Below are 23994 nucleotides of genomic sequence, written 5' to 3' on the forward strand. Positions count from 1 at the left end.
CTGTGGTTCACTGAATCATCACCATTGTTGGTCCCACTTTCTTACTGCTATTGGAGTTACACTTAGCTGCCACCGCAATTGAACTTGCTTACCTCAGAAGGTAGGGTGTTCAAAACTAGGGCTTGGTTGAATGGTCCAGCCTCCTGCCCTAAGGCCAACCTTGAATAAATCATAACCCTAATCTAATCAGAATTTCTTAATCACATTTTTCCATGCAGAATCATAGGGAAAAATTAAATCTCAAGGGAAAAGGCTGTTTGTTGCAAAACCTTATCTACCACGGACCCCTGAGGAAGGTGTGTTGTCCAAAACACGGACCGTGTCGGGTCCCTCGGTTGGTAATAAGGTTGTATATACCATTAGAGTTTGAAATAAACAGTGCCTGCATCTTGTACATAGTCTGCAGTTGTTTTTGGCTTTTGTAGAAAGGAAGTACCCATGCTAAGCTGTGGAGGACATCACCATTGTCAGGAAGAGAGCTTGTACATTACATTGAAAGAAATTTGTCGAATAACTATGTAGAATTGTTCTTTGGAATTCATAAGCATAAACTACTGTGTATAATCACTTACAGGCAAATATATTCTTTGTAAAAATATTCACAGTGTGATATTACGGTGGTTGTCATAATTTCGTCTGCTAGCAGTTGAAGGAGTGGAGAGTGCTAGGGGGGAGGGGTGGAGAGTCCCTGGGAAGGTGGGAGGGGGTTAGTTGGTAATTGGATTTTGGTTAGTGCTATTGGGTGGGGGAGGGGGTATAAGGTTTTGTATGTTTATTCTGACAACAGTTCTTGGTTGGAGTGGGGGAAGGAACGATGGATAGATTGCACCAGGGCTCATCAGAGTCCAGGGCCTTGGTATGAATTGTTAATGTCATTGGACCCAGGGTTTTTAGGTGGTCTAGTTAGGTAGATGATAGAGCGTTATGCATCTACAAAATGTTGAAGACTGTTCGTTTTGTTGTGGAAGCTGATTCATTGTACCTTACTCGACTTTGCTATTGTTTGTTTGCTTCTAATGTTTTGCCATTTCAACAATAAAAAATTGTTTGAACCTAAAATATTCACAGGGTCAGAAGTCGATTCAAGGTATCACCAACAAGTTGTCTTCACAACTGTGCAATTCTACAATTCTCTCCCAAGGCTTGAGTATGGCGCCATCTGCTGCTATACCACTGGATAACAGTCAAAGTCCAGATTTCAGCCATGACCGACAGCTCAGGTAAGGAGATTTTTGGTCTCTCCATCACTTTCAACTGCTAGGAGATAATGTGGAAATGGTTGATGGATTGCTGTCAGTGCTGCACAGTGAAAAAACATGTATACTTTTACCTATAGTAAGAATGAGACAATAATCAAACTGTTTACATGGGGAAGCACATGTTTACCTATATAAAAACATTCAATCATTTTCCCCTCCCTCCCACAGGCTGTAGAATTAAGATATAAAGGCCTAGATTCAATAACTTCCTTTTTTTGGGCGATCCGTGGGCAAGTCATCCCGGGCGACCAATTCACTACACCTCCTCATGCAAATTTATGCAATCGGAGGCATGCCTCACACCGACCCCAGAGTGATCAGGCAGAGCATCCTGACGCATGCACACACTATCTTCTTTGCCTGTAGATGGTCTGCGCATGCGCTTGCTCTCAGCACAAGTGAAGAAGGGAGAGGGGGGTGAGGTGGAGCCGAAGAGCCCGGGGCAGGGAATAGGAGCTAGAGGCATGCAAAAGGCACAGGCAGGAACCGAGTGCTGAGTGACTGCCCAGGATAAGCTAAGTCGGTCCTGCAGACTCTGGAGTCAGAGTGCCTGGCACTGCAGACATCTTTGTTAATGCCACACAGATCCGAAAGTGCCCCGGCCAAGAAATCATTTCTCACAAGTCCCAGCTCTCTCTGGAACAGCAGAACATGTCGTAGTGCAGCCCCTTTTTAAAACTGCGGGTTTAAAACACGGGCTCGCACTGCAGGGAAGGGCAGCATAGAGTAGGAGAATTGGGACGGCAGAGAGCAGGAGAGTCGGCAGGGACCTGAGCGACTGGTTCTCAGCAGTCACATTTGTTTTTGGATCGGCCAGTCCAATCGGTGTTCCTTCGTTGGTTTAGTGAATCGCTGCCTTCCTACTTATGCATGCATTTCCCCTCATTTGCATGTGCATATCAGATCGGATGTGGACAGGATCGGACAGAAGGATAGTGAATTGGGTCAGGGTCACAAACTGATTGCACCTGTATCCTATGGCATAGGAGAACCAGCACCTGTTTGCTCAGCCTAAAGTGGATTCTTTGGATTGCACAGGTTACAAAGCGCATCTCCCTACCGAGTGAGGGTGGTGTGTTGCTCAATGATATGCAGGACCTCCATATTGACTTTGGGAGTCAAAGCAGCCTCAGCAGCATCCTTTCTAACACATGTCTGCCTTTCCAGGCTATGTACTTTGGGGTTTGAAGGAGATGAGCAGGTTCCTCAGCTCCTTTTATCTGGAGTGGACTGATGCTATTTGTACAGGAGTGGCTGATGCTCTCTATGACATCATTCATGTCATGGGTAAGGCGTCAACTTATTTCTGTTTGCAGAATGTTTTGGATCAGACAATGGGCTAGAGATTCCACCTCTAAAGATACTCTCAGCAGACTCCCTTTTAAAGGGCAGTTGTTATTCGGTAAAGGACTGGATGATCTCATGTGGTGTGTGGTGGATTGTCATCCCAAGACTTTGCCTGACAGCAGGCCCAGAACCTCTAGAGGCTCAGGGCACTCTAATTATCATGGCTTCTGGCAGTCTTGACAATATTTCAGTTCCACTTCCCAGAGCTCCTCCCATAGCTCCATCTTCCCCCCTGGGTCAAGACCTGGAAGTTTAATTCGACCCTCCTTCAAGATACAGAATTTATGTCTCAACTTCCATCTTGGGCGTGAGAATATCTCTAGTTTAATGATACAGGAGATCTCCCATTTCATGTTGTGTGGGATGCTTATAAAGCGTATTTCCGGGGGAAAATTATTAGTTATTCGGCCCATAAAGTCAAAACTCAACAACAATCTTTACATACAATGGATTCTGACATCAAACAAATGGAAATCAGGTATGCTACACGTCCAACACCCAGTCTACTAGCACATATCCATAAATTAAAATATACTTATAACTCTTTGTTGACGGAAGAAGTGGGTGTACTTTTTTATAGGCAAAGTGCGTTTTAGTACATGCATCGCAACTGGTCCGGACGACTCCAGGCCAATTATCTCCGCTGTAAACAGAGGACACTTAAGGTACAAGCTCAAGTAGGTCAAGGTCAAGTAGACGACCACCTATTCACTAAAACCAAGGATATACCAAAGCAATTTATGCTTTTCTAGCGATAGCTTTATACATCGGGAATGGCACCTTCCAAAGATGAGATTCATAAATTTATTCAGGGACTAACACCGTCATGGCCCAATGCAGCCCAGCTCGATGCCCTTAATACTCCATTAACAGCTTCGGATATTGGCCAGGCAATTAAATGCTTGAAGCCCAGGAAAGCACCGGGTGGAGATGGATTTATTGGAGACTTTTATAAAGTTAACAGCACATTGCTGTCCCCACTGTTGTTGCAACTGTATAACTCCTTCATTGCTACTGTATCCTCGGCAGGTACTTTCACTGAAGCCATTATTCTTACTTTTCTCAAACCGGTCAAGATCCCTTGAGCCCTAAAAATTACCATCCCATCTCTCTGATCAATTATGACTGTAAAATCTATGTGAAAATCTAAGCCAATAGATTGGCATTATGTCTGCCTTCTATCATATCTCCCTCCCAATGTGGTTTTGTACGAGGTCGCATGGCTTCTGACAACACTAGGGTTTTAAGTCACATCCAACTTCAAGCTATTAAATCTCATGTTCCTATCTGCATCATGGCCTTAGATGGCAGAAAAAGCATTCGACCATGTCAAATGGACCTTTCTTTTTGAAACATTGAACTGGTTCTGTTTAGACACACCATTTATAGATATGGTTAGTGTGTTGTATTGTCGACCACAAGCGCGTGTATTTCTAGATGGATGTTTTACAGACTTTTTCCTACTATCTCACGGCACCCGACAAGGGTGTCCGCTGTCACCTTTACTTTTCAATTTGGCATTAGACCCCCTCATTCATATCCTCATATCTTGAGTACCCCTCGGTAGAAGATCTCAGGAAGTTATAAAACTAATGGCCTTTGCGAATGATGTGCTCCTAGCCTCCTATACCTACAGCATCCTGATAAATCTATCTCGGCAGTACTTGCTTTATTACATCATTTTGGTTCTCTCTCTGGGTATACAGTGAATACAGATAAAACGGAGATTATGCCATTTAATGTTCATTGTACTAAACAGATGATTTCGGGATTTTCTCTCAAATGGATTTCCTCCCATATTAAATACTTAGGCATACAGTTCCTCCAATCTTGGGAAGAGACTTTGCAATATAATGTTAACTCCTTTCTAAATAATACTTCAATCTACCTGCCAGTCTTGTTCTCTATTATGGCTTACATGGTGGGGTAGATTGGAAGCGATCAGGATGACATTAGCCCTGCACATTTTATACCTCTTACAGATGTTGCCATACTCTTTCCCTGACACTTTTTTCAAACAGGTGGACTCTATTTTAACCATCTTTTTATGGGATGGGAAAAAATCAAAATATCCCTCAAAACACTCAAATGTCCCAGAGTAGCAGGTGGAGTGAACTTCCCAGATTTTCGATGATATATGACATTATTTCACCTTAAGGGGTATGTTTGTGGGTTACCTCAACATACTTAGACCCCCCCCCCAACCAATATGGCTGTCCATAGAAACAGATTTAGTTTCTCCGTTTACTCTTGCTACTATAGTTGGGTCTTCTCAGTTATCATTTCTCAAATGTAACCCTATTATGGTTGCTGCCCATAGGGCGGTACACACCTTGGATGCTTTAGTAATTTGTCCTGTTACTCATACGTTGAGTATGCCCTTGTGGGGTAATCCTGCTTTACAAATAAATCATCAACCCTTTTATTGGAAATGCTGGTTGCTTAGGGGCGTTGCCAAATTGGGAGATATATTTGTACAAAATAATCTTGTTCCCTTCTTTGCTTTACAATCTACATATGGACTACCCATTTCCCAGGCTTTTTCTTACCAGCAGTTAACTTATTGTATTAGACAATATTTGAAAGCCCATGATCTCATCCCATTAGGTTCCATCCCGGATGTTTTATAGTTGTTGTCTACTGGCTACCGCAGTTCTCATACTGCATCACTCTTTTATAAATATTTACATAGGTCCTCTTGTAGTAAGCCCTATCCCATTCAATCCATTTGGGAATTTGATCTTCAGATTACATTATCTTCTGAACAGTGGCAAGATTTTTGGTGTACGATTTTTAGACCCTTAGGCTCTGCAAACCTTTCACAATCTATATATTATTTGGCACATAAAGCATTTTGGACTCCTCTTAAGGGGAAGGTGATTAATAAGTTGCTTTCAGATGTCTGTTGGAATTGTCAGAGCTTCACTGGGACCCTCAAGCACCTTTTGTTTGAATGTTCTTCAGTGGAGAGGCACTGGGATAAGATATGGACATGTATCACTGATATGTTACCGTTTAGTGCTTCCTTTACCTATTCCATACTCATCCTCCGAGCTCTTGCTTTACTGGATGTGTTGTCCATGGAGAACACTACTTTATTTAATATCATGATAGCAGTAGCTATTCAAATTGTTTTGTCCCATTGGAAGTACACATCTCACGCTACTGTTAACCAATGGTGGCATACCATTACACAGTTGAGTACATATGAATATCATAATGCAGAACATACTCATACAGTTAGTCGTTATCGCAAGGTCTCGTCTCCTTTCACAAAGTATTGTATTCCTACTACTAGCCCATGATTTCCTTTGAGTAGATGTTCCACTTTCTGTTTTTGTTTCTGTTTATGCATGGATTTGTATTGTAATTCCTTACCTTTTGTACATTGCATATCATATACGGTTGATACCTGAGGTTGATATTCCAGATATTTTCGCTCATGATCTTGTATTTCTAATCATTAATCCTCTAACTTGTTAGTTAGATTGACTGGATTCACTCATGTATTGCGGAATATCATCTCATATGACCTATGGCTCAGTTTTGTTTTTTGTATGTTGATTTCTTTTGTATTTCATGTACCCATTTCAAAAATTTCAATAAAAAGATTGAACTGAAAAATAATAATTGTAGGTGGCAATAGAGCTCTTGGGCCCAGATTCTCAAAACTTTAATACCGTCGCTAAACTGTTTACCAACGGTTTAGCCTGTACGCATTTTAGCGGCAGATTATTAAAATGGATTATCTCTGTCAATATTGAGCTTTCTAGTAGTCTCTGACAATGACATGCAAATGGGCTCTTCATCATTGAAATGACCCTCCGGTGGATTCTTAAAAAATGCCAAGCCATTTTCTAAAAGCGGCGTCAGCTTTTGTCAACAAAAATAAGTGGCTGATCTAGAGATGCCAGTCAGTGTCAGAGACTGCTAGAAAGCCTGTGTTGTGATGCAGCAGGAAAGATGCCCATTCTCTCCTTCTGCATCACAACACTCCTCCCCTGCAATGGAGGCGAACACCCCCCCAAAAAACAGTGACACCCCCACCACTGCAGCGGGAGAGATACTGATTCTCTCCTGCTGCGAAGAAACCCATGCCGCCAGCGAACACCCCTACCTGCAGCAGGAGAGATGCTGATTTTCTTCCGCTATGAAGAAACCCATGCTGCCAGTGAACAACCCCCCCCCCCCGGAATAGCGGCGACCCCTCTCTGCCATAGAACACCTCCCCCTGCCTCCGACATCCCTCCCCCTATTTCCAACTCCCTCCTCCCAGCTGGCCTGTGTTGTCGAAAATGGACCTTTCTCTCTCCAGTGCATCTTGGGATGCATGGGGGGTGGGGCTGAGGCTCTGATTGGCCCAAGTTGTTTAAGGCCTCTCCCATGGGAGTGTTCTTATACAACCTGGGCCAATCAGAGCCTCAGGCCCCTCCCCGGATGCACTGTGAAGGGGCCTAAGGCTCTGATTGGCTCGGACGCCCCATAGGAGGGGCCTTAGGCGTCCGTGTCAATCAGAGCTTTAGGCAACGAGGAGATAACCTGCTTGTCCAGAATGACACACCTATCTACTGGAAAAGATATTAACAAGGTAAGAACATAATCTCTTTTCTACAACACTTCAAGGATATATTTTAAAAACTCGCTTTATTTTGGAATGTCAACAGTAGCAAATTCCATAAATGAAACAACTGAGGAATGCACTTTAGAGATTGTTTGCTTGCAGTTACTCTGTCAAGTGTTTTAAGATTTAGATTAACACATTCATAGGATTTGAAACAATTGTTTGAGTGCCGCAATGGAGGACTTCGGAGGCCACGCATTGGAGATCACTGCTTTACATCATGCCATAGGCTACGCCATAATGAACAAATGGATCTTTAACAGTTTCTTGAACTGTGCCAGAATTGTACATAATCATAAATATCAAGGCAAGTGGTTCCACAAGAGTGAACTTGTGACTGAAAAAGCATCTGCCTTTGTGTCAGCATAAGGTATGTTGCCTGGATATACAACCTTCAGACTTTTGTGTCCACAGATCGCAAAGCAGTGTTAGTTGGTGTACTCTCAAAACCTGCAAAATAATATCAAGGTGGTGTCTCATAAATTTCCTGGTGAATAAGTATCAGTATTTTGAATTGGATCCTGCTGGTCACCAGCAACCAGGGCAATTGCTTCAATATGGATGTCACATGCTTGTACTTAGATGCTGCAGTAATCAATCATGCTGACACATTTTGTATAGCTTGCAGTGCTTTTCAGCAACAACAGAGACTCCTAAGTACAATGCATTACAATAACCCAGTTTATGCTTATGCTGAGCACCGAAATTACAGTTTTATGGCATACATATTTAGGCTAGACATGGTTCCAAATATGAAGTATTCCATTTTTAAAACTAAGTAATTTCTTATTTCATTCTATTTTCTTTTCAAGATTGCTGCTCAGTCAGCCTATACAGCCAATGATGCCCAGTTCCTGTGGTACAAGACAAACCCCTGACATTATTTTGGCCGGACAGCAAGCTAAGTAGGTTGCATGTTAGTAGGAGGTACCAGGCTGGAAATGGTTTGGTGGGGTGAGATGTGCTAAGAATGACTGATTTGTGGACCCTACTCTGGTACTGATGCACATTAGTGTATTATTCTGTTGGTCCCAAAGTTGACAGATTTGACAAAATATCAGTAATAGCCACAATGTTCAAACAGGTTAAAGAAGAGAAAACTTGCTCCAATGTTCCCTCTAAACTGTGCAGTCGCGCACTTTTTAAAAGGAGGCCATTCAGCCCAACCGCACAGCGGTTGGTTTGGGACCAGCACCTCTCTAGTATTATTCCTATATCTTGTGCCGCTGCTGCCGCTTTCCTGATTGGCGACAAAAATAAGCGACTGGTTCAGGGGTGCCAGTCAGTGCCAGAGACTGTGGCTGCGGGACCTTCCTATTCATGCCTGCGGCTGCTGGCTCGTCTTCTCCAGCGTCTCTTCTTATTCCGGGGCAAAGTTGGCAGCCACAGATATGTATGGGAAAGTCCCGCAGCCAGTTTGTTTCTGTTTGTCAATGCTGCAGACATGGCAGATGAGGTTCAACGTGGATAAATGTAAAGTGATGCATGTTGGTAACAAAAATCTCATGCACAAATACAGGATGTCCGGGGCGGTACTTGGAGAGACCTCCCAGGAAAGGGACTTAGGAGTTCTGATCGACAAGTCGATGAAGCCATCCACACAATGTGCAGCAGCAGCGAAAAGGGCGAACAGAATGCTAGGAATGATAAAGAAGGGGATCACAAACAGATTGAAGAAGGTTATCATGTATCGGGCCATGGTGCACCCTCACCTGGAGTGCTGCGTCCAGCACTGGTTGCCGTACATGAAGAAAGACACGGTACTACTTGAAAGGGTCCAGAGAAAAGCGACTAAGATGGTTAAGGGGTTGGAGGAGCTGCCGTACAGCAAAAGATTAGAGAAACTGGGCCTCTTCTCCCTTGAACAGAAGAGATTGAGTGGGGACATGATCAAAACATTCAAGGTACAGAAGGGGATAGATTTACTAGATAAAGACAGATTATTCACCCTCTCCAAGGTAGGGAGAACGAGAGGGCACTCTCTAAAGTTGAAAGGGGATAGATTCCGTATGAACATAAGGAAGTTCTTCTTCACCCAGAGAGTGTTAGAAAACTGGAATGCGCTTCCCAAGTCTGTCATAGGGGAAAACACCCTCCAGGGATTCAAGACAAAGTTAGACAAGTTCCTGGTGAACAAGAGTGTATGCAGGTAGAGCTAGTCTCAGTTAGGGCGCTGGTCTTTGACCAGAGGGCCGCCGTGTGAGCGGACTGCTGGGCATGATGGACCACTGGTCTGACCCAGCAGCGGCAATTCTTAAGTTCTTATGCTGCTGCTTCTAGAAAACAGCAGCAAAAGTGGAGATGCTAGGGGGAAAACGCTGGTGGATGTGGGGTGGGAGAGAGAGAGGGACAGATGCTGGTGGATGTTGGTTGGGGAGGAAAGAGGGGGCAGAATCTTGTGGATGTGGGTTGGGGGAGAGAGGGGGAAGGCATTGGTGGATGTGGGTTGTGGAGGAAAGAGGGGGCAGACTCTGGTGGATGTGGGTTGGGGGAGAGAGGGGGAAGGCATTGGTGGATGTGGGTTGTGGAGGAGAGAGGGGGCAGGTGTTGGTGTTAAAGGGGTGGGAGAGAGAGGGGGTAGACAATTATGGATGTGGGGTAGGAGGAGAGAGGAGGCAGAAGTTGGTGGAAATAGTTTGGGGTGGAGGTAGAAAGAGGGGTAGATTTTATATAGAATTGGGAAGACATTCTAGATAGATGTTGGGGGTGGGATGCAGAGGAGGGAGATGATGGAATGGGAGAAGTGAAAGGGGAGATGCTGGATGGAAGGTGAGGGGAAGAGAGGGAGCAGATATATAGAAGGAGAGAGAAACAAAGGGGATGGAAGGGGAGAGAGGAGATGCTGGATGAAAACAGGAGGGGGAAATAAGCTGTATAGAAGGAGGGAGACTGAAGCCTAGATAGAAGGGAGACAGGAGGGAGATGATGGAAAGGGGGGGAGAAGGGACAGACTGTATGGAAGGGGGAAGAGACAAAGAAGGGAGATAATAATGGAGGGGAGAGTGTGGAGATGCTGGATGGAAAAGGGGACAGGAGGCAGACACTGTATAGAAGGGGGTAGTTGCTGGATGGAAGAAGGGAGAGAAATGAGCAGATATTTGGGGGAGAGACAGAAAGGAGGGAGATGATGGAAGGGGAAAGAAAGGGCAGATATAGGGGGAAAACGCTGTATAGAAGGGGGAGAGAAAGAGGACAGAGTTAGTGAAAGATTGAGAATAAGGGGAAGTAAAATAGGAGAGCCTGGGTGAGGGAAAGAAATGGAAAGCTGCCGGTAGACCATAAAAAAGAGAAGGAACTTGAAAACTAAATAGTAAGAATAAGTTAAATCTGGACATAGAGGTAGAAAAATAAATTGAAGAAAGCTGAATGGAAAAGGAAGAGAGAAAAATCCTGGAAAGAGATTTAAGGTGGAAGAAAGCAGAACATAGTAACATAGTAGATGACGGCAGATAAAGACCCGAATGGTCCATCCAGTCTGCCCAACCTGATTCAATTTAAATTTTTTTTTTTTTCTTCTTAGCTATTTTTGGGCAAGAATCCAAAGCTTTACCTGGTACTATGCTTGGGTTCCAACTGCCGAAATCTCTGTTAAAACTTACTCCAGCCCATCTACACCCTCCCAGCCATTGAAGCCCTCCCCTGCCCATCCTCCACCAAACGGCCATACACAGACACAGACCGTGCAAGTCTGCCCAGTAACTGGCCTAGTTCAATATTTAATATTATTTTCTGATTCTAAATCTTCTGTGTTCATCCCACGCTTCTTTGAACTCAGTCACAGTTTTACTCTCCACCACCTCTCTCGGGAGCGCATTCCAGGCATCCACCACCCTCTCCGTAAAGTAGAATTTCCTAACATTGCCCCTGAATCTACCACCCTCAACCTCAAATTATGTCCTCTGGTTTTACCATTTTCCTTTCTCTGGAAAAGATTTTGTTCTACGTTAATACCCTTTAAGTATTTGAACGTCTGAATCATATCTCCCCTGTCTCTCCTTTCCTCTAGGGTATACATATTCAGGGCTTCCAGTCTCTCCTCATACGTCTTCTGGCGCAAGCCTCCTATCATTTTCGTCGCCCTCCTCTGGACCGCCTCAAGTCTTCTTACGTCTTTCGCCAGATACGGTCTCCAAAACTGAACACAATACTCCAAGTGGGGCCTCACCAATGACCTGTACAGGGGCATCAACACCTTCTTCCTTCTACTGACTATGCCTCTCTTTATACAGCCCAGAATCCTTCTGGCAGCAGCCACTGCCTTGTCACACTGTTTTTTCGCCTTTAGATCTTCGGACACTATCACCCCAAGGTCCCTCTCCCCGTCCGTGCATATCAGCTTCTCTCCTCCCAGCATATACGGTTCCTTCCTATTATTAATCCCCAAATGCATTACTCTGCATTTCTTTGCATTGAATTTTAGTTGCCAGGCATTAGACCATTCCTCTAACTTTTGCAGATCCTTTTTCATATTCTCCACTCCCTCTTCGGTGTCTACTCTGTTACAAATCTTGGTATCATCTGCAAAAAGGCACACTTTTCCTTCTAACCCTTCAGCCATGTCACTTACATACATATTGAACAGGATTGGCCCCAGCACCGAACCCTGAGGGACTCCACTAGTCACCTTTCCTTCCTTCGAGCGACTTCCATTAACCACCACCCTCTGGCGTCTGTCCAACAGCCAGTTTCTGACCCAGTTCACCACTTTGGGTCCTAACTTCAGCCCTTCAAGTTTGTTCAACAGCCTCCTATGAGGAACTGTATCAAAGGCTTTGCTGAAATCCAAGTAAATTACATCTAGCATATGTCCTCGATCCAGCTCTCTGGTCACCCAATCAAAAAATTCAATCAGGTTCGTTTGGCACGATTTACCTTTTGTAAAGCCATGTTGCCTCGGATCCTGTAACCCATTAGATTCAAGGAAATACACTATCCTTTCTTTCAGCAACACTTCCATTATTTTTCCAACAACTGAAGTGAGGCTCACCGGCCTGTAGTTTCCTGCTTCATCCCTGTGACCACTTTTATGAATAGGGACCACATCCGCTCTCCTCCAATCCCCAGGAATCACTCCCGTCTCCAGAGATTTGTTGAACAAGTCTTTAATAGGACTCGCCAGAACCTCTCTGAGCTCCCTTAGTATCCTGGGATGGATCCCGTCTGGTCCCATCGCTTTGTCCACCTTCAGTTTTTCAAGTTGCTCATAAACACCTTCCTCCGTGAACGGCGCAGAATCTACTCCATTTTCTCGTGTAACTTTGCCAGACAATCTCGGTCCTTCTCCAGGATTTTCTTCTGTGAACACAGAACAGAAGTATTTGTTTAGCACATTTACTTTCTCCTCATCACTCTCCACATATTTGTTCCCAGCATCTTTTAGCCTAGCAATTCCATTTTTTATCTTCCTCCTTTCACTAATATATCTGAAAAAATTTTTATCTCCCTTTTTTACATTTTTAGCCATTTGTTCTTCCGCCTGTGCCTTCGCCAAACGTATCTCTCTCTTGGCTTCTTTCAGTTTCACCCTGTAGTCCTTTCTGCTCTCCTCTTCTTGGGTTTTTTTATATTTCATGAACGCCAACTCTTTCACCTTTATTTTCTCAGCCACTAGGTTGGAGAACCATATCGGCTTCCTTTTTCTCTTGTTTTTATTGATTTTCTTCACATAAAGGTCCGTAGCCATTTTTATCGCTCCTTTCAGCTTAGACCACTGTCTTTCCACTTCTCTTATGTCCTCCCATCCTAACAGCTCTTTCTTCAGGTACTTTCCCATTGCATTAAAGTCCGTACGTTTGAAATCTAGGACTTTAAGTATCCTGCGACCGCTCTCCACTTTAGCCGTTATATCAAACCAAACCGTTTGATGATCGCTACTACCCAGGTGAGCACCAACTCGAACATTAGAGATACTCTCTCCATTTGTGAGGACCAGACCCAATATCGCTTTTTCCCTTGTGGGTTCCGTCACCATTTGTCTGAGCAGAGCCTCTTGAAAGGCATCCACAATCTCCCTACTTCTTTCCGATTCCGCAGACGGAACATTCCAGTCCGCATCCGGCAGGTTGAAATCTCCCAACTAGATGAGTGAGTGGCGAGAACATAAAGGTAGAAAAAAGAATTGTATTTATAATTCAGGATAAAGTAGTGTGGTACCTGAGTTTATAAAGGTTAATAAATATAAACAGAAAATAGAATTAAGATGATATCTTTTCATTGAGCTAATTTTAATACATTTTTGGCCAACTCTGAGACCAAAACCTCCTTTCTTAGGTCAGCTTATTTTCTTGACTTGGGGAAGGAGGTGTTCGCTTTTGAGAGCTAACTGAAAAATGTTTTAAGTCCTTTAAAAAAAACACACACAACATCTTCCAATGCAATAGGTGAGACATTCTAGACAGATGGTTAGTGTCCCTATGGCTGCGTGCCATCTGCAAAAGGAATCCACTCTGGATTTTTTATCTGTGCCTCTGCTGTACTTCACTGGGTTCCTTAGCTCCATCTAAATAATAATAATGATACAGCTTCTTATATCCTACAATTTTCGACAGGGAATCATTGCGGCTCACAGCAAGAAAGAATACATTTATGACTCCAGATTAAAGTGAGCAGATTTAGCGTAGCTAGTTCAGAGTATGGGTGAGTGATAAATGGGAGCGCTAGACCACAGATAGCATTCGTAACTACAAGGGGAAGAGGTATGTTTTTATTCTTTTCCTGAAGAGACAGTGTGTGGGAATCAACCGCAGGTGAGCTGGTAGATTGTTCCAGATGTATGGTCCAAGGAATTCAAAAGTAGAGTTAAAAACATTTTTTTCCCTATCATATTCATTGAGAAGATGGGAAAGGTATTTTAAATCATTTCCCTTCTGCACACATGCCTTCAGGAGTGTGCTTGTTCTGTTCTCCACAATTTATTATTTTATTTGGTGCATTTTTCGTCCCTTTTTTGAGGGTTTCTGGTGATTATTCAGCTCTGCCTGCATTAAGATTTCACTGCAGCTGACAGGCCACTCCCTGATGGTACCTGTCAACCTGCCTGCATTTACTTCATATGCCCTCGGGGCTGTCCCTATCTTTCTCCTTCTGTCAAGCGAGGGTTCAAGTGCAGGCTGTTTGGCTTAGCCTCTCCCTTGCTTGGCACGGCTACTAGTTCCATGTGCCTGGTTGTGGACCCTCCACAGCCTAAGAAACACAAAGTTAAGTCTTCAAAGGGAGACTCTGTGCCCCAGGAGCTGGAGGCTTTCTTAGAATTTATGAAGCAATTTAATTAGTTTTCCTTTCTCATATTTAATATGTAAACTGCTTTGATTGTCTCTACATGAAAGCAATATAACAAGTATTTTATGCAGTATTCCGGGTATCACCGTGACTGGTCAGGTAAAAAAAAAAAAAAGACATTTCAGCCATCATGCTATGGCTTTCTTCAGAGTAATCTGTGAGGTCTGAGGTTTGTCTTTAAATATAGTGGGTCCTCAAACCTGATTGGTTGGGGCTTGAGGAAAGTCTATTGGTCACCAATTTGAATTTTGGTAGGAAAGTTCGTTGGTCACAAACTTGAATTTTAGTGGGAAAATCATTTTGTCTCTTATTCCCCTAGAATGGAAGATTCTCTAGTAAGTTTAAAGATGTTCTCCCTGTGAAGCTTCACTGGGGAAGCGGCAAAAAGGGCAAACAGAATGCTGGGAACGATTAAGAAGGGGATTACGAACAGATCGGAGAAGGTTATCATGCTGCTGTACATGAAGAAGGACACAGTACTACTCGAAAGGATTCAGAGAAGAGCAACTAAAATGGTTAAGGGGTTGGAGGAGTTGCCGTACGGTGAGAGATTAGAGAAACTGGGCCTCTTCTCCCTTGAAAAGCGGAGACTGAGAGGGGACATGATTGAAACATTCAAGATAATAAAGGGAATAGACTTTGTAGATAGAGACAGGTTGTTCACCCTCTCCAAGGTAGATAGAACGAGAGGTCACTCTCTCAAGTTAAAAGGGCATAGATTCCGTACAAATGTAAGGAAGTTCTAATTCATCCAGAGAGTGGTGGAAAACTGGAACGCTCTTCCGGAGGCTGTTATAGGGGAAAACACCCTCCAGGAATTCAAGACAAAGTTAAACAAGTTCCTGCTGAACCAGAACGTACACAGGTAGGGCTAGTCTCAGGTCACTGGTCTTTGACCTGGGGCCAACGCATGAGCGGATTGCTGGGCATGATGAACCACTGGTCTGACCTAGCAGCGACAATTCTTATGTTCTTTATACTTTTCTTGCAATCCTTCTCAAAAGGAAAACTAATCAAAGTTTACCAGATCGAGGCACTATTGTCCTTTGATAGTAAGCCCCTACTATCAAAAAACTCCATTGGCTGTCCCTAGAGGCGCAAATCCTGTTTAAGTTCTCCTGTCTGTGTTACAAATCAATATTTGGCTTATCCCCCACTTACCTGGTTTCCCACTTCAATCTGGCAAGTTATCTTAGGCCCACAAGAATACATCTGTTCTCCTATTCGACAATAAAAGCCTGCCACTACAAAAGATTCTTGGACAGAACTCTTGCCTTCCAGGCAGGCAAATGGAACGATTGGCTTAGTAACGTTTTCGCGCTCTCATCATCCTACTTCAATTTTAGAAAACTGGTAAAAACGAGCTTGTTGAATCAATTTGTTAACTAAGAATCTACTCAGTTCTGCTTACTCAACCAGTAACCCTAATGAACTATATAGCTTTCATATTCCTTCATTATGTAAGATTGTATTGCTGTCTTTGATTGTAACCTCTTCGCTGACTTTGATTGTAACCTCTTTGCTAACTTTGACTGTAACCTCTTCGCTGATTGTCCAGCGCTTCTTGCTGTAAACCGCCTCGAACTTCTACGGCTTTGGCGGTATATAAGAATAAAATTATTATTATAATACCTCTCTGGCTTCACCAAGTTTGGTTTCCACTGCTACTGGAGCTCTCCTCCAAGCAGCCATGGAAATTGCAACTATTTCTGACCCTGCTCATTCAAAACAAGGGGTCTGTCTTTCATCCAAACCCCCACTCTCTAGTGTTAACAGCATGGTTTTTAACTCCAAACAAGTGAATGCCTTCTACTTTCAGCTGAGGTTTCTGCTGTCATTAAGGAAGCCTTCTACTCAGTGTTGTTATCACTTCAAGTGGACATGTTTTTTCCTGGTGCTCATTGCATTGACTTGACCTGTTCTTTTCCTTCAGATTTAGACTTTCTCTAATTCTGGTCTTGTGACTAACTTGGTTAGAGTTCACCTAAATGCTATCCATACTTTTCCTTCACATCTAAGCAAAAAGCCTTTGTCTGTATATCCTTTAATGACCCAGTTCATGAAAGGCTTATTCTACACAAAACCACTTATCAAGCCTCTTCTGGTCACTTAGGATTTAAATGTAGTTCTCTTCGTTCTCATGAAATCTTCCTTTGAGTCACTTCCATCTTGCTCTTTGAAACTCCTCACTTAGAATGTTGTTTTCCTTATAGCACTCACATCTGCTTGACGTGTCGGTGAACTTCAAGCCCTAGTTTCAGATCTCCCTTTTACAAGGTTCTATCATGACAAGGTAGTCCTCTGGACTCATATTGGTCTCAGAATTTCATTTTAACCAATCCATAGTTTTGCCTGTGTTCTTCCCTAAACTACATTCTCATCCTGCAGAAACAGCATATCACACCTTGGACTGCAAGTGAGCTTTGGCATACTACCTGGACTAGATTAAGCTTCATAGGAAGTCCTCTCAGCTTTGTGCTTTTTGCCCCAAATTAGGAATTGCTATTGCTAAGAGAACCACCTCAATTTAGTTAGTGGACTATAACTCCTTCATATATGTGCATGGTAGCTGATGCTCCAAGGCTGTGTTACAGCCCACATACTGGCTATGGCTGTTTCAGTAGCTGATTTCCATTCTGATTCTATTCAGGACATCTGCAAAGCAGCCACTTGTTCCTCAATATAAATATTTATTTCTCATTACTCTTTAGAGCAAAACTCCAGAAGAGACAGTTAGTTTGGACAAGCAATTCTGCAAAATCTTTTTACTTACTAAGCACAAACTTTCCCTCCAACCCTGTTGGATTTCACCCATATATAACCTCATCCAGAGCCATGATCATAATAGCTTGGGAATCCCACATGTTAGAATATAATGCCTGCTTGTCCTTGGAGAAAGCAAAGTTACTTAACTACAGCAGGTATTTTCCAACGACAGCAGGCATATATTCTCACTACCTGCAGTTTTGTTACTGAACTGTTGGTCTCTCATATGGCTAAAGATTTAAAGTGACAATGCACATGGCAGTATCTGCACCAGGTTCCATGGATGTTGTTACCAACATGAGAATATATGCCTGCTTTCTTCAGAGAACACCTGCTACAGGTAAGTAGTCTTACTTTTTTTGCAGGGTGGATTTGATTTAAATTATGCCTTACCCATAGGTAAAGGAACTTCATTAAAATATTAATAAACTGGGTCTCTTGTATGGCCTGCTGCCATTATAGGTTTTCTCCTCCAAGGAAAGAATAATATGATAAATTTCATGCTATATGCACAAAGATCCCAAGACCTGTGGAGTTTTCTGCTCAAAAGGTTTCACTTTCATTTTTACTGCTTACCTCTCTCTCCTCATACTTAGATCCTTGTGTAGATATATAAACTTAGCACTCAAGAAGTAAGGGGTTGATTGCAAAGGAACAATGGGGCTAAGATCTTTTTTTCAACTCTGTATATTTTATAACATTTTTGCTGTGAAGAGGAAGCATGTTATCTCTGCAGACACAAATTCAGTTTTCAGAAATGCAAAACCAAGCAATTTCCTGTGACATTATGAATTGATTAATGGATTTAATTTACTAAAAAGTTTAAACATTGCATGAATGTATAGCCTCATGCAACATCATTAAAAAGTAATTCTTATTTCATGATGAATAATTTTAGGACCATAATGTATCTTAAATAGAAAACTATCTTTACATAGATTTCCCCCCAAAAATTATTTTATTTTTTAAAATCCAGTTTAAATTTTTTAAATCTGTTGGGGTTTTTTGGGGGTTTTTTTTAAAAAAATTTAAATCATTGATATTTATCCACCCTTTTTATTTGCTAAGGCAGAGCAAAAAGATTTTGATTAGAGCTTGGAATGTATTAAATAAATTCTAGAACTTTGCAGCGCACGAAGATGGCTGGGTAGAGGATTAGCTCTGTTGTGACAGGCAAATTTTATTAAGATTTTGGCAGTTAAAATTAAAGAAAAGTGAAGGAAAAGAGAGAATTGAAGTAAGAAATGGCTTCGGGTAAAACTAGTAAAAGTAATCCGGTGAATTCAGGAGCAGGAAGTAAAAAAAAAAACAAAAATGGATTCGGTATCCCCGACAGCGGTCCCGTTGCCTCAGGAAGAAATTGATAACAGTGATTTGATGAATGAACTTCAGAAAATTAAAGAAATAGTAAGTGATAACGCTAAAAATATAAAAGTTGTGAAGGAGGAAATAGAGAGTCTGACAAATAGAATGCAGGCAGTTGACTTCAAAATTGAGCAGTTAGAAAAGCATGCTGAGAAATCTGAGGCAGAGATGCTGGTGTGTAAAAAAGATCACAGAGAAATAGAGGCGTTGAAAAAGGATTTTGAAGACTTATCAAATCGTGAAAGAAGGAATAATTTGTGTCTGATTGGGATACCTGAGGGGATTGAGCAGAATAATCCTATTCAATTTGCGACTAATTTTATCCCAAAGATCTTGCCATTTAAAAGTTCTTTTCCTTTGGAGATAGAAAGAGCACATCGGATACCGATGAAAAGATCAAATAGTCAGAAGGGTCCCCGTCCAATAATCTTTAAGCTGCTAAGACATCAGCAGGTGGTAGAGATTATAAAACTGGCTAAAACAAACAAGGATCTTAAATGCCAGGATTCTAAGATCTTTATAGTACCTGACTTTGCAAAAGCTACAGCCTACAAAAGAAAACAGCTTTTGGATTTAAGACCTAAACTGAGAGCAATGGGAGCAAGCTATGGATTGATATACCCTGCTATTATGAGGGTAACTTATGAGAATAAAACTTATAATTTTGAAGAAGCAGGCAAATTACAGGAATTTCTAGATCAATATAATTTGCCTATGGTTTCATGAAAGTATTTAGAAAATGTAATAAATAATATACTTAGATTATTTTTGGTTTATATTTTTGAGTGAAAATTGAAAGATATTTTATAAAGAAGGAAAAAGTGGAAAAAAAAAATAGAAAAGGAGAAAAATATTTTCTAGAAAATTGTTGCAGTTAGGTTTAAGGGGGATCAACATTTCAAACAAGATTTAAAGAATAGAAATGAAAAATTTTAAAGAGAAAAGAAGAATTTGACAAGGTAAGAAGAGGGATGGAGCATATAGGAAGTGAAGAAAATATAAGGAACAATTATAAGATTTGGATGGTTTCTTAATGTGAATTTATAATTTGCATTTGAGCGTGACTGAGATAATAATATGAGGACACATAAATGCTGCATTGGAGAAATGTGGGAACTTAGAATATAATAAGATGAAAAATACAAAAGACTATTGATGTAAAGAGAAGAAGATGTGAAGATGGACTGATGGAAATGACTTGAGCATTATTTAGATTTACAATTTGCATCTGAAATTGACTGAGATATAAGGATGATGTTGCAAAAATACTTTATTGGAGAAAGATGAAATAGCAATCTGCAAAAAGATGGAATAAGAGACTGAAATAGCAGGATGAAGATGTACAAGTGTTACAGTTGTGCAGAATGGAGAATAGACTGTAATAGATTGAAGATGCAATGAAAATTAATGAGAGTTTTAAAAAATATGAGGTCTGCTTTGTTGAAATGTTTGATCCTTCTTTTGATGTAAGGTTAAAAAAAAAATGAATATTATAGGATGGAGTGATGTATGTTCCATTGAAGTTGTGAGAAACTTAGGTTAGACAAAAAATAAATAAATAAATAAAATAAAATAATAATATTAATCTTGGGGGGGTATATATTGTAAGAAATGGTTTCCAAAATATTGGGTCTATCCTTTTATAAATATATTAGAGGTATAGGATGGAAGAATGTTTGGAAATTTGAATGAGGGGGGAAGTATATAATAAAGAATTATAGTAAATATGGGTATTTAGGGTATTGAAGAATGGATTGACTGCAGGAGAATTTAGTGTTGGTTGTTTGAAAGATTAGAGAAAGAAAAATGAGTATGTTATTGCCTGTGGGGAGTTTATTTTTTGCTCAGTAATATGTGCGTTTCGAAGTTTGCATTTGTGTTAGGGGAGGGGAGGGGAGGGTGGAGGATGGGAATAGGGGGATGGGGAAAGAGGGGAGGGGGGAGACTCATATATTGGTTTAAGGAAAAAAAAATATATATTTTATGTTTGAGTGGATTATATATGTATTTTATAATTTATTTGTAAAATGGGTTTTAAAATTTTTTCTTTGAATGTAAATGGCCTTAATTACCCTATAAAAAGGAAAAAGGTATTGGAATATATTAAACAACAAAATATAGAGTCTATAAAGCTGACAGATAAGTGGATAAAACAATGTTTATTTGCACCAGCGGTAAAAAAGAAGGCAGGAGTTGCAATATTGATTAATAAAAAATGTCCAGCAACATTTAATATGGTTAAGGCAGATCCTCAAGGAAGGTGGTTACTTGTTGACATGAGCATGGGCAGTAATACAATGGCGTTACTAAATATATATGCACCTAATTCGAATCAAAGTGAATTCTTTAAATCTCTACAACAATTAGTTTTACCACTGGCTACTACTAATTTAGTGATGGCTGGGGATTTCAATGCTGTTATAGATCCAATAATGGATAAAAAGCCTAGTAGAATAATGAAATCAATGGGATTAGATAATTTGGTACAAGTATGTAATTTAAAAGATATATGGCGTATTCTTCATTTTAATGATCGGGAATTTACATTTTGTTCACATGTTCATCAATCGTTCTCAAGAATTGATTATATTTTTGTTTCAGATCAGATGGTACAGCAAGTTATAAAAGCTGACATAGAACCAATAGTAATATCTGATCATGGTGGTATATGGATAGAAGTTAACTTAGTAGATCCAGATAATTCCAAACCTGTATGGAGGTTTGATAATACATTGCTTGCTGATTCTAAATTTTGCACAGAATTTCAAAATAAAATAAATGAATATTTTAGACTTAATGATTTAGAGGAAATTTCGATTGGAATTTTATGGGATGCTTTCAAAGCAACTATGAGAGGACAAATTATATCATATTCTGCATATAAAAAGAAACTTAAGAAAACAATATGTGAATTTGGAAAAAGAAATTAAGAATTTGGAATTAAAATTGGTTAATAAATGGGAACAGGAGACATTTCAAATATTGTTTAAAAAAAATGTGAATATAATAAAATTCCTCTGGGTTAGTAAGGAAAGATATTTTTGCTCAGCAGGTGGTGTATTATGGTAGTGCAAATAAGGCTGGAAGATTATTGGCAAATTATTTAAAAGCAAAGAAAAGGAAGGAGAAAATAAGCATAATTAAAGATGAGTTAGGAAATTCTCATTCTCAAATTGGAAATATATTAAAACAATTTTTAAAATATTATAAGTCATTGTATTCTTCGGAGTTTTATTTAAATAAAGAGAAAGATGGGATGGATATTTTGAGTTTAGTTGAAGGTCCTAAGGTTCCTGATCATATAAAAAGAAGTTTAGATAAACCTATATCATTAAAAGAGTTACAAATGGCATTGAAATCCCTTAGAGTTGGGACCGCTCCAGGTGGAGATGGATTTACAGTAGAGTTTTATAAAGAATTTCAAATTTCCCTATTACCGTATTTATTAAAATTATATCAGGATCAACTGAATAAAGGTTATATCAGGCACTATGGCAGAATCTTTAACTATTGTTTTGCCAAAGCCAAATAAAGATCCAACATTGGTTTCAAACTACAGGCCTATATCTTTAATAAATGTAGATGGTAAATTATTAGCTAAGATTTTAGCATTAAGATTGGCTAAAGCTCTTCCGCATATAATAGGAATGAATCAAACTGGATTTGTTGCTCAAAGACACTCTTCTAATAATACTAGACTGGCATTTCAGATGTATTATTTAACAAAACAAATTAATGATCCGGCTTTTTCGGTTTCACTAGATGCTGAGAAGGCTTTTGATCGTGTAGAATGGAGTTTCATGTATCAAGCTATGGAATGGTTTGGTATTGGATCCGGATTTATACAAATGATACATGCATTGTACAGCTCCCCAACTGCTCGCTTATATATAAATAATAATTTTTCGGATGCTTTTAAGTTGCAGAGGGGAGTTAGACAAGGTTGTCCATTATCTCCTTTGCTCTTTGATATAGTTCTTGAACCCTTATTATTAGCTATTCGACAGGCAAAGGACATACAGGGTATTCCATGTGCTGGAGTGGAATATAAAGTATCTGCTTATGCAGATGACATCTTGCTTCATTTGAGGAATCCGGAAACAACAATCCCATGTCTACTGAAGGTCATAGATACATTTGGAAAATTCTCAGGATACAAAATAAATTGGACTAAATCAGAGATTTTACCTTTAAATGTGCATTGTACAAAAGGTATACTTGATTCTTTCCCTTTTATATGGAAAGAGGATGGAATAAAGTACTTAGGTATTTGGCTGAATAAAACACTTGAAGAGACAATGAGAATAAATGAAAAATTTTTATTACAAAAAGTTACAGAGTTGTGTGAGCAATGGAATCCTTTACAATTGTCCTGGTGGGGAAGAGTACAAACTGTTAAAATGATGATTTTGCCTGTGGTTTGCTATCAATTGGGAATGATACCAGTGTTTTTTCAGGGGTCTTTCTATAAAAAATTAAATAGTATTCTGGTTAAATTTATTTGGCTGGGTAAAATTACAAGAGTGGCTTTAGTGTCTTTGCAAAGACCAATTGAGGAGGGTGGGGTAAATTTTCCCAATTTTTATAGGTATCATCAGGCCTATATCATGCGCCAAGGTATGTATTGGGTCCTCCCAGAGCTTTTGGAACAATTACCAGAGTGGTTAAGGGTGGAGAGATCACTTATCTTTCCACTTAGGCTTGATCTTTTGCTTGGTATAAAAGTGCCTAGAATACGTAAGGACAATAGAGTATTAATGGATACTTGGAAAACATTAAGGTTTGTAGACAAATTAACTACTGATTCTATTTTAAAATCGAAACAACAGACTATTTGGGTAAACTCCAAGATACAAATAGGCGGGTTTAAGGTTGTCTGGAAAGATTGGATTAAATCAGGTATAAGATCATTAACGGAAGTAATTGATAATGGTAAGATGCTTGAATTTTCACAATTGCAACATAAATATGGTCTGAATAAAAAACAAAATTATAAATGGTTGCAATTGAAGCAGGCTATTCAGGTGGGGTTCCCTGAATGGAAATCTTTAAATGATCATTACAGCTTAGAATTCTTATGTTTCCAGGCAGATTTTCTGGGTCACCAGGCCGCAAAGTGGTATAAAATTATATCTAATTATTTGAATAAGAAGCCTAAAAATGGATTAAGAGATATTTGGAGCATTGAGATTAAGCATCAGATTAATGCATCTCAATGGCCACGTATTTGGTCTTGGAGAATTAAAGGTACGATGTCAGCATCTATTAGGCAAACATGGTTTTTTTTGTTGCATAGAGCATTCTGGAACCCTACTAGATTACAAAAATTAGATTGCTCTAAGTCTAATAGATGCTGGC

At 40.3% G+C, this 23994-nt stretch overlaps 1 protein-coding gene across 2 annotated transcripts in view; it reads left to right on the top strand.

Annotated features, from left to right (window-relative positions):
* NPAS2 (neuronal PAS domain protein 2) overlaps nucleotides 1–23994 on the top strand; it is a 363736-nt gene that overhangs the window by 330571 nt on the left and 9171 nt on the right. For both annotated transcript variants that reach the window (XM_033949438.1, XM_033949439.1), the window contains exons 18-19: nucleotides 1069–1220; nucleotides 8040–8132. In XM_033949438.1, coding sequence (XP_033805329.1) covers nucleotides 1069–1220; nucleotides 8040–8132 — 245 coding nt within the window. The remainder of the gene's footprint in view (nucleotides 1–1068; nucleotides 1221–8039; nucleotides 8133–23994) is intronic.

The sequence above is a fragment of the Geotrypetes seraphini genome, chromosome 6, assembly GCF_902459505.1.
Source record: "Geotrypetes seraphini chromosome 6, aGeoSer1.1, whole genome shotgun sequence".
Taxonomy (NCBI): Eukaryota; Metazoa; Chordata; class Amphibia; order Gymnophiona; family Dermophiidae; genus Geotrypetes; species Geotrypetes seraphini.